Source organism: Teleopsis dalmanni, chromosome 2 (genome assembly GCF_002237135.1).
Source record: "Teleopsis dalmanni isolate 2A chromosome 2, ASM223713v2, whole genome shotgun sequence".
NCBI classification, from domain to species: Eukaryota; Metazoa; Arthropoda; class Insecta; order Diptera; family Diopsidae; genus Teleopsis; species Teleopsis dalmanni.
Window position 1 is genome coordinate 171,221,596 of NC_051847.1, and position 15,381 is coordinate 171,236,976.

At 28.8% G+C, this 15,381-nt stretch overlaps 1 protein-coding gene across 6 annotated transcripts in view; it reads left to right on the plus strand.

Annotated features, from left to right (window-relative positions):
* Positions 1-15,381, plus strand: part of LOC119677310 (peripheral plasma membrane protein CASK) — a gene marked incomplete at its 3' end in the record, with an annotated part of 73,242 nt that overhangs the window by 44,526 nt on the left and 13,335 nt on the right. The window contains 1 exon segment of one of the 6 annotated variants that reach the window (XM_038088600.1): positions 4,139-5,125. In XM_038088600.1, the coding sequence (XP_037944528.1) occupies positions 4,718-5,125 (408 nt within the window). 6 annotated transcript variants of the gene reach the window in all.

A 15,381-nucleotide genomic window follows, 5' to 3' on the forward strand; every position in this document is an offset into this window, starting at 1 on the left:
ACAGAACGGCAGTTCTGTCAGATTAGTAATAAAAGGAGTCGCAAAGATTTTTAGTCTTCTATTTCGAAAAGTGGGCATTTTTAAAAAGGTTTGAACATGGATTCTTTCTTCAAGTTCAAAGATTGGGATAAACCAAGTCTCGCGTGCGTACTGGTCTTCCTATTACGCGGTGACCTGTCAGAACCGATACCGTAGTACAGAGCTTAGCGCTTTGCATTAAAATAAATACATTAAAATTTTCTCATATTTATAATTTCATTTTTTATATTTGTATTGTTCCTATGACGTAATCCTTAAATTTTTACCAACTTACGCCTACAATAGTAAACCCTTTTAAAGAGAATCTTAATAATTATAATATCGGTTCCTTTTAAAGTAATGACTGAACACAGGAAATATATTTTTTTTCTCTTCCGTTTCTTTGTAAGACACATCAAGGTCACGGGATGAGCTTACAAAATCCTTTGCTTTTCCATCTGAATAACTTTTGTAACCAAATTTGTGCAATGATTAAAAACAATTTATTGTTGTTGTTGTTGTTATTGTTGTTGTTGTTGTCGTTGTAGTTGTTGTTTGGTAATTTAAGCGCATTTTCGAAATGTTATTTATCAAAAACAGGACTACAGCTTCCGAGTACATATCATCGATTTAATAATTAAATTGAGTTCATTAAACGATGACAATTACATAAAATTACACTTTAGCACTCGTGGTAGTTCTAGTAACATTAGAATTTGTTTATTTTGTTTGTCACTAGAGTGGCTGGAACAATTTGCCCGTGGCATATTTCGTTCCGTAACATTTCCGAAGTTCGCAGTTAATTTACTAAAACTTCCTAATCTTTACAATTATGTTGAAAGCGAAACGGATCCGTCACTTAAAAAGGTACAGAATTGTTATTTTAAGATGATTGATTACTAAAGTGACCGTTGCTAAAGTAATTTTTTTCGTTTTCTCGCTGTTTGTGTTTGTGTTTATTTGAAAAAGTTTTTGGCTACTTTTACACTAATTTTTTGCCTACATTACTGCTGCTTTTATATATAAACAGGCTGTTGATGGTTTTAATGGTTTTAGCTTAATTAATTTTCCCAGCTGTTGACTTTTGTATCTGCAACAAGTAAAAGTAAGAAAAAACAGAAAAAAATATAAAGAAAAAAAAATTAAAAGAGTCAACGAAATATAAAAGAAAATATCAACTCAACAACTCAACCCCATTCTGTGAAGATTTTTCTTTTTCCTTATTCTTTTTCTTTTCTACCATTTAATACGAGTAACATAACATTTTTTCCCTTCAGACAGATAATATCATTCAGTTACTCTTTGTAAACAATCGATTGGATATTTACGAATATCTTGTGATACTTGTAAACATTATTTTCGAAGGTTGAAGTACCTTCATTGGTTAATAATAAATTAAATAATGTTTAAAATGTTTTTATGTCTTTTTTCTTAAAGGTTATCTTTGAAGGATTTCCTATAGTATATATTTACGAGTACAGTATAATGAAAGTCCTTTATTTATTCTCAAAGCCATACTTTTTGTAGTTTAAAGAATAACAACCTAAATTTATAAGTTTATTATATATTTAAAGGTTGTATAAATTTCATGAGTAACCGATTGGTTATTTGTTTATGTTGCAATCTGAAATGTATCCAGATAATTACCATATATGAAAGATGTTGGTTCTGATCGACTCTTGTAGTTAGATGTTTTTTAAGGCTAAACTTTTAGTACGAACTAACGTATTAAGTTATTATTGTTCAGTACAACTTTAAGTACTTACAAGGCATTACAAAAAACCATAGGGTAGCATAGTTCGGGTTCGACAACATAACTACTGCCCTTAAAAAAATTTCTAGTGGGCTGTATATTTGGCACACAAAGCTATCATCTTTAAAGTCAGTTAAAATTAATTCTGCTACAATTTTGTACTATAAAATTGTTTTGAAAAATAATTTTAATCAATATTATGAACAACTTGTATTTATAATTGATATTGATAATTAATATATGATAATTGTCATAGTAACGAATATCTGTTTAAAACAATTCAATGTACAAGTTAAGTCTATGTTAAGTTTAATTTGTTTTTTTTTTGTGTCAATTAATAGATTTTGGCAGATTAATAGAGGGAACGCAAAGGTTTTTGATTAGACTTATAAAAACTTAAAATTTGGGCAAAATTTGAATTAAATATTTTCCCCTTCAATATTTTTCTAATAATTTTGTAATAATATCTGCTAACTATCTGCTATCTGATAACCTTTTTTACAAAACGATATGTCTAGAATTTTAAAATAGGCCTCTGTTTTGGCGATCTCTTCTTTGTTCGTGGTAATCTCTTTCGAATTATTCTTCAAAGATACTAGTTGCTGGGTGGATGCTTTATCAAGAAAATATGTCGACTAAAAAAAATATGATTGTTATTATACATTTATCACATTATCTTGATGTAGACAAAATTTTTTACTCTGTAGATATCTATATGGTTAACAATATATATTGTAAATATATTGTTAACGTTACAATACTGTATAATTGGTCATTTTGTTGGGCTATTCTTTCAGCTGATTGCTGGTTTAGCTTTGGAAGTTGATGATGAGGCCATGCTTAGTCTATGGTTATATATCGCTTGAACGAAGCCATGTGAGTAAACGACTAGATTAAATCGTTATGTCAAGTATGTATGGTTAATAATGTTCTAAACATATTAACCAATACGGAGATTGATAAAATGGGTTTTTTTTTTAATAGACGTCATTTAAATGTGATATCAACTAGTTTTTTCTCTACTATTAATATAGAGAAAAACGTTGATAAATGAACGACCCAGTTTTTTTTCAAGGTAATATAGATAATACTACACCTTTATTGGTACTGCATCAATTTACTGTATGTGTAGGGTATCTGTAAATAGTAATTAAAATTCTGCTATTTTAGTAGCAGGTTTTACAAATTAATTGAATATTTTGATCCTAATTAAATGTAGCAAAGGAAAATTGGTTTAGTAATTTTAATTTTATTTTAAATGATAATTTTAATATACACTTGCAAACTTATCATAATTAAACAACATATCTTAATTTTTATTAATGAATTTCTGTATATGGAACAAAAACTAAAATAATTACGTTATAATAAGATATATCATAATACAATATATGATTAAGTTAATTCTTTTATAAATAGAATAAAAATAGATTTAAAATTAAAATGTTTGAAAGTTTGATCTCTTACTAGGTAGATACTATCCTTAAATCAATAACTGTCCTAGAGGTGTTAAGCCCAGTTTGGTTTTGCTGTTAAGTTTTTTATAAATTAAATAAAAACATATTTTTAATTTTATTTTTAATTTTGAATTTTTTTTTAATTTTGAATTTTTTTTTAATGTTGAATTTTTTTTTAATTTTGAATTTTATTTATCATTTAAAATTTTTTTTTTTTTGTTCATTATAATTAATTTTTATTTCAATTTTATTTTTAATATATTATGTGAGATGCAACTCTCTCCTATAAAATACAGTCTTAACAAATTAATAACTTCTACTTCTATATTGTTTTGTTACAGAAAGCGCATGTTTACTAATAAAAGAAATACTAAAAATATTTTAAAACTAACAAATTTATAACTACATCATGAACTCCTTAAATTTTTTTCGTTAAGTAAATACAAAAAAAAATGTGATTAAATAAATAATAATTATATTATAGTTAAAATAAAGTTCATAGTTAAATAAAATTAAAATCGTTAACTTTAAAATAGAAAATTAATATTAAATAAGAAATTATCGCACAAAATATCAATTAAACAACTCAATAATTTTACAATATACACAATTGTACATAAAGTGATAAGAATCATAAAGAAGAGATAATTAAAATTGAACTAAAACTAAATAAAAAATCGAGAAATAAATTAAGTTAAATTAATTAAAAAAAAATTATATGCAAACATTCGTTTCAATTGTTGTATCTTCAAGATAGTTGTTGTTGTTAAAAGTTATTAGGAAATATTTATAATTAAAACTAAAGTAGGGTTTGAAGCTTTAACTCTACGATTGGGCCAATATAACCACAAAATAAAAAATAAAAAAATATAAAGTATAAAGTATAAATAAAATTAATTAAAATTAAATAAAATAATAGAATTTAACTATAAAGTTTGCTGAACTGTGATTAAAAAGGAACGCACATTTACTGACTGCAAATAGTGAAGATTACGTATGCTGAATGCCTATGTTTACTGAATGATGTTGATGAAAATTGCTACAGAAGTCTTTTATAGAGAAAACATAGCCAAACAAACTGTGCTGGAACGAAGAGAATAGTTTTGCTAGCATCAATTCAATTAATTAAGAAGCAAATATATCTTATATACCATATATACCATATATACAACGTTGGTCCCTTGGTCTAACATAACAATTGCTGTTACATAGCCGAAATTAGTAACTGGTCAACTAAATAAACATTTACTCAAGGCCCACTTCTCCACCGCCACCGCACAGATTACAATGTTCTGGTAGCCAAGATAGTTTTGCCGTGGATCACTACTGTGGCGGCGATTCACACGCAACAAATAGTTTACACAGCGTAGCAGGAGCCGCAGCATCCGTAGGAGGTAGCGGTGGTGTTTGTGGTCAATGGTCGGGTACAGCGTGCGGTGGCGGGGGCGGGAACTGCGTAGGAGTAGGCGGTACACCAGCGGTGACAGCGATGTGTCACCATGGAACAGGTGGAGGAGGTGGACTTTTACCATTAGGTGTACCACCACCACCGGCACAGTCAATGATGTCCGGTGGAGGCGGCGTAGGCTTAAACGGCAGTCTATTGGGTTCACATATATCACTGGGAGGAATAGGTGGCAGCAATGTTGGTGACACTATAATATCGAGCGGCGGACATTGTCGTAGCATGAGTGGCTTAAGTAATATTAGTCTTAGTACACCTGGTCCGCCGTTACCGCCGCCACCTCTATTTAATCCGTGTAGTTCAAATAGTTATAATTCAATGTCTATGCAGCAGGGACCATCTACATCACGTTGGGGTCCACGAACATCATGTCCTGTACATAGTCCTTTTCGAGTGCGTGTACCAAATGGTTCAATTTGTTCTGGACATCAGGTAAATAAGGTTTAAAAACTGTGTTCTTGTTGTTGTTATTATGTTGTATGTTGTGTTGTGTTGTTGTTGTATTAAATGTGTATTTACATATATAGAATGAAAAAAACAAATGAGATGTCAAAATTGATTATTAACCGATACCAAACTTAATTATTAAAATAGAGCTGTTTAAATAAGAAGATTCTTGTTACAAAACAAATAATTAAATTATTTGATACTAATTATTTTGTAAATAAATGTATATTAGAAAATTAAATTAATTACGTATTAATCTTCAAAATTTGTTCTTGTTTTTTCTCTCTTTTGCAGGTAAGCAAATCAAAAGGAAATCCATCCTTGTCACTGGCAGCGGCTAAAATGTGTCAACGACATGTAAGATTACATTACTGAAAGTTAAGCCACATGTAGAGCGCATAGATTACCCCGAATTATAAAAACTTGAATTCACATGATTGAACTGCATTATTGGATAATTGTGAACAAGAACAGAGAGCACTGAAATGCTCATGCATATGTACAGTACACAATACACAATACATAAGTTCACAAATATGTACGACATCATCAATAATGATGTGCTTGTAATTTGAGTGGTTCCATAGTGTGAGTTGATATTGGTGTGAAGATAAAAGATGCGCAATGCTCTTCAATCGAAAGGAAGCGAAAATGCTTGTGTGAGGTTGTATGATGTGGATTGCATTTGTCCTTTCCATTTGTGTCATCTGAACATGAAATACTTTCGAATGTCAACAACCAAAGTTGTGTGACTGTGATTATAACGATTAATCGTAAATTGAATGTAACTAATTTAATTAGTAACGAACGAACTTTAAAAGTTAATTGCAAAATGATTTATGTTTTGGTTTTTTGTTCTTTGCTTTTCTACTTTTTAACTTCGATAAATCAAATCCATAGTTTGAAAAGAATGCAGCTTCCATAGGCAAGAGAACTTCTGTATCATCCTTATGTGTGCTCCTACGCAAATTGATTTCATTTAATTTTTTCAATGTCCTTGTGTGATTAAAGAAATTCCCAAAAACTCATTAGAGCTGTACAAGTACTTTTGCTGACTCTAATAAAAATAATTTATGATAACTTTAGATACAATAATTTATTGGGTATTGAATGTTTTTTATTAGTATCACTGGGAGTTATATATGAAAAGATATATATTCTTAAATCGTATATAGATAGAACGTTGTAGCATATTGCATATATATATAAATTATAAATATAGCTATATAGTAGTGCCAGAGCTTGGTTTGACAGTTATTGGACATTGTGATGCCACAACGTTTATTTCCATTATAACTTCATAATTTATACTTATTAAACCATTGTTGTTTAGATAAAGTTACAAAGATCTGATACCTTTAGTATCTATGTCATTCTAGTAAGGAAATGATCTTTTCTTTCGTATATAGTTCTAGAAAAAAACCTAAAAATTTACCTACTTATAAGAGCAACTTTAGCACAGCCTGCTTGTTATAATATGCTAACCATAAGTATCGGCGTAACGGTACAATGCTCCGTTAGTACTCGAGTAAGCATACGAACTGTAGATTTGCTAAAACCTAAAAGATCTTAGAAAGATTATTTTTCTATTTCTGCTATTTATGAATTTATATAAATACTTGCCTTGGTGAATTTATTTATGGTACAGTTTATTTATGCTACATCAGAGTCTATATCGAGGTATCGACGATATTTATGTTTCCTTTAATAATCATATTACTTTAATGAATGTTCTTTTTTTTATTTATTGTTGTATTATATATTTTTTTTAATTATATTTATTTTTTTTATTATATTTATTTTTTTATTATATTTATTTTTTTATTATATCTATTTTTTTATTATATTTATTGATTTATGATATTTATTTTTTTATTATATTGATTGTGTTATTATATATATTTTCTTTAGTATATCTATTTTTTAAAATTATATTTATCTATTTATTCTTAAAAATAAATTTATAATACTTTATTATATTTATTGTTTTTATTTATTTAAATTTTTGTTTTACATAATTTAATGTCTTTTTTTCCTACGAGTATTGTTTTATTTCATATTATGTTTTTATTTATTATGTTTTTTATTTATTATGTTTCTTATTTATTGTGTTTTTCATTTATTATGTTTTTTATTTATTATATTTGTTATTTATGATGTTTTTTATTTGTGTTTTATTTATTTAAAGTTGGTTTAATTTTTAAATGAAATAAACAATATTTTTTGAAAGAGCAAACGACTTACATTTAAACAGTTTGATTCAAATAAATTTTTAGGATACGATTTTGATTGGGTGTGGTTGAAATATTGAGTATTTGTAGATATGATCAAAATCGTAGCAACACAAAAAATTACAGATCTACAGATTTTAATGTATGTTTTCAGGATTTGATGTCGTTTTTAGACATCTTTTACATTTAACGTTTTCAAGACTTCTATGACTACATACTCATAAACGAACCAGTCTAATTATAAACCTTTGTTTCTAAGGGAGGAGATTCCTTTACTCGTTAACCATTTTGTTGTGAACTCTCTTTACTTCTAAACATTTTTAAAAGTAACCCATTACCGGGTTTCGGCCTGACGCAGCATATCTCTCCAGGCGCCTTAACTATATTCGCACTTTCTCCCGTCTTGTGCATCAAGTGCGATAAGTGCTTCTTCAAATTTATTATTCCACTGGATACACGGTCTACCGCTTTGCCTTCTTCTAACTACGTCTTCAAATACCTTATTCACTGGCGCATCTTCAACCATTCTCACAGCAAAACCAAACCAACCAAATCAAATTTTAATTCGCTGAATTATATCGATGTTGTAATAAAAGTCGTGCAGCTAGTGGTTCAGTCGTGTAAGGTAGTTATCGTCAAATCGTAGAGGACGAAAGATCTTTCGATAAATTTTTTAAAGCGTTTTTTCTATTGAGAGAGCTCTACATCCCAATTGTCTACTCTTAAGTTGAGGTTTTTTCGAGTTAGTGCAACTTGGCACTTTCTTAGATGCCCAGTCCCTTCTCTTTGACTAATTTATGTATTCCACACAAGCTTTGCTGATTTTTCGATGACTGATCTAAGAATTGCATACTGCCCCGTACGGCTAGTGACTGCCAGTTTTCGTGTATAACTTCAAGGCTCTGTCCCTTATATATTTTTTAATCGGGTCAATTCTGAAGTCTCAGTATGCCATTCGTGTAGATGTACGATGGCATTTTGAAAAGTCTTCGGAGAGCCTGACTTTGAGCAAGTTGTAGCTTCTGGATAGTAGAGTTGGCAGCTCTGGATATTATGCGATACACTCGTAGAGAAGTGCCGGTCTGAACGCATAAAACCTCTTATTAGCAATAGTGATTTTTCGTCTTAGCTCCAGGGTAACATTGCTGTTGTTTGTTACGACGGTGCCAAGATAGATAAGATCCTCAACAGATTCGAAAGTATAGTCGCCAGCAGCCAGCTTAGCGTCAGAGAGATGCATATTTCTACCCTAATTCGATTTGCCTTCATTCATCACTTAGTATATTTTCGCAGATTCCTGCAACGTAGGCGTCATGTTTAGTTATAGCTAATAATTAGTTGATGGTTAAAATACAAGTTATTGTTGATACTTTTGTAGCTATCCAATTATTACCAAATAAGACACCGATTGGTTTATATTAAGATATAGTTGTTATACAAAATATTCGTATTGGTTTAGATATAAGTACTAAGGGAAAAAATATATCTCTTTTTTCATTGACTTAGGCTATTCAGCATCTTAACTTATACTAAAAATTATTACCAGAAATTATGGGAACCTGCTTGGCTTACAGCTGTCATGCTTATAAACATTTCAAAAGTCTAAAGTTTTGTTAATAAATTCTGAACAATTTGTGCTAATAAGCTGCTGCTCTTCTTGTTTAATTAAAAATAATTAATAATGGCAATTAAAAAATTTCGTAAATGTGTGACAAAGTAGAATTTTACGCACGCAGTTTTTTAACTGTTGAGGTTAAGAATTTAACAGCCTGAAATTATTCACAAAGTAAACGAAAGATAAAATAAAACATGAAAATTCCTGACAAAAACGTTTGCTATCTTTTTTCGTACGGAAACGTTTATTTTGTGTTCCAAGTGAAGAAGTGAAATATCTTACAGAAGAAGCTCACATTTTAATGAATTTTAAAGTGTTTCGTAAATAAAAATATAAACTTTCTTCTTTCTTTGAAAGTCTGGAAAATGAAAAACATGTACAAAAGATGTCAAAGTTCCTCTTGGCCGACTGCAAATGCTTAAATTGTAGTTGTTTTCGTTAGTCAAGGGCACATTAATTTCCAAGTATTATTTGCTTATATAAACTTTATAAACGACAGAAAAAAAGCGTTATAAAAAAAAACTGCCTTAACACAGTGTAGCGGCGCTTACAACAGCCACTGTAATTCATTATCCTTGCTACTCTAGAGTTGCAAAGTAACTTGATAATTGCTCAGCACTTAAAAGGATTAGAAGGTTACGTTGAGATTTTTATTTCTTTTTATTTGATATTTTTGTTTATTTATGTTTTTATTTTTATTTTTTTTTTTTGTTTCTTTTCTTCCACTTAAAATAGTAAATTACTTAAAATAATAATTAGTCTTGAATTATTGCGGTAGTTTTTTCCTGTTTTTCTTTCATTGTATCTTATAGAAGCTTATATTATATATTTACTAATATATATATACATATAATGTATAGTATGTATGAAAATTTTTTATATTTTTTAATATGTATTAAAAGACTCATGTGGTACTATTTAAACAATATGACTCTAACAGTAAATAACAATAAAACCGAAATACAATCTCCTATGAAAAAATGTATACCGCACATTGTTCAATATTAAATGTAATAATAAGATAAAATGTAAAAATGTAAAAATGTGAAAATATGAAAAGAAGATACACAGTAGGTTTGTCGGTTATTGCATAAATGAACAGAAAAAAGTGGCATCTTCTACAAAGGATTCAACAGACGCAAAGACAGGCAAAAACTGAAATAGTACGTGCAACAGCACAGGCAGCCAATATTATTAGACGTTGATGTTGCGATATAGCGGTTTTTAGTAGCTGACGTTAGTAGGAGGAGTGTTGCATGTAGGAAACACTTTTTGTTACCACCACGTACGTCCGTTATAAACACGATGAACCTTAAAGTTTCAATACTACCCGTTGCGCTTATACACTTCAACAGCGCATTGTTCTTCGATGTTGTAATGATTGTCAACATTGCCTCATCAACATCGCTGTCATCATCATCATCATCATATTCATCATCGTTATCATAATCATAATTATCATCATCATCATCAACATAGACATATTCATCGGTATGTTCATCATGGGTATGTAGTGCCTACATCAGCATGGAAGAGCATCTCTATATAGCCATCATCTTGCTATTGTTGAATTTTTAGCAAAAGCGTCATCCTGTATGCGTGTCAATTATTTGATATAATTTCTTTGTCATTGTATTAGTGCAGTAGCTCCGAGTGCTAGTAGTAATACTATCATTGCAACTAGACGTACTATCCAATTACAGGAATAGCCGCGTTCGTGTAGCAATCTGTGGGTGTTTGTTCTAAAATTTATTGTATCTCGTTGAGTGTATTAGTGAGTGCCGCCTGCAGTGTTTATGTCAGCACAATATCAATTGAATGAAGGATGTGTTGACAACTTGTGCTGCCACTCGTACTTGTGGCGAAGCTTATAATAAGGAAGTGTTGTATGAAAATATATCTATTTATATATATTGTATGTGCATACTCCAACCTAAGTGTACGGTAGTAGTACTGATACCGCTCGATTACTGAGACATAGTCGTACAGCAAATGTTGTGTTTCAAGTCAATGTTAACTGTAAGACTGTGTCTTGGTTTTCGAGCACATCACCGTTGGAAGATTAAATGTAAATTCTCAATAAACAATTCAAAAAACAAAAAACAAAAAACAAAAAAAACAATAAACAAAAAATTGTGCTTTTAAGTATATAACAACAAATGCACTTAGCTACTAAAATGACTTTAGCGTATTTGTTGTAAACAGAAAAGAAAAAAAAGATAGACAACAAAAAAAATTAATAAGCTTACAAGTATTCAAAGTACTTTTGCAATTAATTAAAAATTCCTTTTTAAAAAGTTGGGAGCATGGCGAATGAAAGGAAACTCAACTGAAAGTCAGAATCTATTGTGAACGGTTCAGTACGGCATGGAATTATTCTTGTTAAGAATTCTTTGATGTTGCAGTTTAGCTTTAATTATTGTAAATGAAGAAGATTTACCAAGTTAGGCAATCAAAAACAGAATCCGTAATACAATGGTTTATGTGGGGAAAGGTATTATGAATTTAATATTCAATATTGTGTATTGTGTATTGTATATTGCCAATGACTATAAGTCCCTATTAAACTGCGTTAAATTTTACGTATTAATTATTTTTTCTTCTCACATCAATTTTATGTGAGTATATGAAATATTTGTGTTATATGTTGCTTTTAATAGTATTATTTTTAATATTAAAAGCTTTAATATTTAAAGCTTAACTATTAATTTAAAATATTTAATTTTTAATATCACATACTTTAATATTACTATGTACTTTTAATATTACCATTTATTTCATTAAAAAATTTTCATTTGTATCAAAAAGCTTGAGGAAAAGTGTTAAGTGCAGATTAATGCAAAAAATATGTAATATAATGGAATTAATACATTATATGGTATTAAACAAGAGTGAAAATCTGATATATTGATTTTGAGTTGTAATATAAAGGTACGCCTTCTGTTTCTCAGATCTTACTGCAGTTTACATTTAGTGTTGAAATTGCATAATTAGTATGGTAAAGTGTGTTTTTATGAAGTAATAAACTGACATAATTTCAACAAGTATTAAGATACACAGTCAGTCCACTTGATTTTCTTATTTGAAGAGTAGAAGCTCTCTGCAACCAATATCCTCTCTCAAAGATTGAAAATTTGTATCATTCTATTAAAACCTGTCACAAAGATTTATTCTGCTATTTAAAGAAAAGAAAAATTAATAAAAATTGAAAAAATTAATTGGTTTTGTGTTTTAACTATTGATTATGATTTTTTTTTTAATTGTTTAATTTTTTTCATTGATTCTAGTAAATATTTTATTTAATTGTTTATGATCTTTTAATACTAAGATCACAAACGTATTTTTATATTAAACTAATTATAGTTTTTATGTTAAAGTATTTATAGCTTAAATAGTCCATTGTAGACTTATCGTGTTCCCACATTTTTTGTCAGAATTCGATTTTCTTATTCACAGTTCAACGCTACAAATATAATTCTTATTTTATCTTGAACTCTAAATGTCGAATTGATCGCAAACAAAATAACTGTTTCAAATAGCAATTGTTAACTAATTTTTTACGGGAGCTGGATGAAATCAAATTAGTGAATCCAGTGAATTACTTTCCTAATTGCAGCTTCAAAAAATGGGTACACCTAGACATACACTTTATCTTTCAATACCACAAACGATAGGTTTATAAGTATATAAGTTTTACTCAAATAACTTACAGGCATATATTTTCAAATATACCTAGATACTGACATAACTTTATTTTATATTCCAATATATCCATAATATATTTTGGGTATACTTTTTCAGTCAGATATAAGTATATTATGATAAGTGACAAACGATAAGTTTATAAGTGTATAAGTTTTTCTTAAATAACTTATAGACATATTTTTTAAATATACTTAGATGCTAACATAACTCTATTTTATATTCCAATATATCTGTAATATATTTCGGGTATACTTTTTCAGTCAGATATATTATGGATATACTGAATTATATAGTTGACTTAAATCCGTATCTAACTACTATTTGTCAAATTTTAGTTTGGTTAAAAAATTAACCAATTAGTTAACCAATATTAATTATTATAGCTTAATTATTTAAGCTATAAAAATATTTAAGCTAAAAATATGTAGAAAGCATGTACAAATATAGGAAAAAAATCGTAAATTAATATTAATTTTTCACTACAACTAACCCAGATCATCTATCTAGTCTTGTGGTTTTGCCGACTTATTCTTTTTTTCCATCTCTTATTAGTTTTCTTATCAGATATTAAATTTTATTTTAATTTTTTTTATTAAAATAGTTATTGGGTATTGAAAGCGAGTTTATTAAAATAGTTTAATTTATTTAAATTAACCCAGTCAAACCCAATCACTTCACAAAATTAAAGTTGACTGCAAACCTATTATAATTGGAGCTTTTGACTATATGTATTAGTTTTTAATTTAATTTAAAAAGTCAGATTACTATTAGATAAAATTACATTATATTACGTTTATTAAAATAGTTGAATTTTTTATTACCAATTAACTGTGTTGGCAATATCTATAATGTTCTACAGATAACTCAAATCTGCGCTCAGTGTTTCTTAAATGTTTTTCTTGAACTCTATCCGGTAATTTTTGAGTGTAAAGACTTTATTATTGCTATTTTCTAGTCTTCTGTTCCAATATAGATGCTTTTTACTCTTGTTTTTTGAGGTTAATTTTGTGTCTGCGAGTGAGTGCTGCAGATAGTATCTCCAATGGATGTGCATTAATACTTTGAAGCTACTCTTTTTCAATTTTAGCTCTTGGTTAGTTTTTTTCTTTTTCGATTTCAGTTTATTAATTTATCAGCACTAATTATTGATAGTAGTGAATCGAATTCAAAATTTGGTAATACTTGAATCCTACTAAACATATGACATTATCTTATTATGAACTTGGCTTTTGTACTATTTGCGAATCTGTATCTTTTTTTTCCAAAAAAAAGATGTTTTTTTAAGAAAAAAAGATTACGTTTTTACAACATAGAACTCATTGTAATTTCATTTTTTATTATCTGTTAATAAACATATATTCGCTTAACATGAACTTTTAGATAGTAGCTCGGTCTACTAAAGTTTATTAATTCAGTTCAAAGGATGCCTAAAATGATATTTTATTTCTCTTTGCTTTGTAATAATTTTCAACACGAAACGTAAATCTTAATATAACATTCGCCAGTAATCATTTTATCAATCTGTTGGATGCAATATTCCGTTCGTTATACTTCATAGTCAGGTGAACTGAATCTGTCGTCTAAAAGAATTATTGAAAGTCGTTTTATTTCAAAGTCGAATATATTAAAAAAATTTAAAAAATATTTGTAAAAAAAATATCTATAACATCTTGTATATTTATGTATCTCATTACAAAATTCTAAATATATTTTAACCTAGACATTATGCTCTTAAATATTAATAAAATTATAAGTAATTGTCATTATTTCAATTTCGTTCTTATTTATGTGTCCTTTTATCTATTTTTCGTTATTAAAATTATTACTTTATATTCAATATTCACGTTCAATAAAACCACAATGGCCTAAATAAGTTCTTTGTCCTATAAACTGGTACTTTTTACGGTGATTATACCCTGTTGGCATGTCTTAAACAGAACACCATCAGGTACTTTAAGAATATGAAACGACAAAACTTTTTAGTGACCATTTTGTAAATATATTTTAAACTTATAATACACATTAAATAAAAATTTATCTCTACAATTACAATGCTTAGATAAAGTACCTTGAGTACATGTCCGTCCATTACGCAAATCGAAGAAAGTCTCGCTATCAGATTTAATTTAAATTATTTTGAAATCTCTTTAGCAGCTCTTCTGGCATAACCTTCAGAACTTTATGGTATAGTTTTATATTTCAATCTTTATGATTTTTCTTTAAAATTTTTGCAAATGTGTGTTTTTATGCTGATAACGAAAGTGTCAAAACTGCTATTAAGCTTCGGGCAAATTAAAATGCTGCTCCAATTTGCAGATAACTACCGAAGCGCGCTAATTAAAATTCAGCACTTAGCCAGATGATGATTCAGCTGGATTTGTAATCCAAATGAACCCTTTGCGGATGAGAGCATGTAAAGCCAATGTCACATGCAAATACGCCCGGTGGTACATACGTTCATTGAATATTATTACTATAATTATCAAAACCAACAAATAAGGGTCTCGATTCTTGCTGTCTCAGCAACTGTTTCAGCAACGGCAGCGACAACAGCAACAGCAACGGTATCGGCTTTGGCTTTGGCTTTGGATTTAGCTACGGCTTCGGCTACGGCAATAATGTAAGCAAAAACATAAGGAACACACAAGCCAAATACCTAAATAATCTCAGTTGGTTAGAGTAAGTGTCAA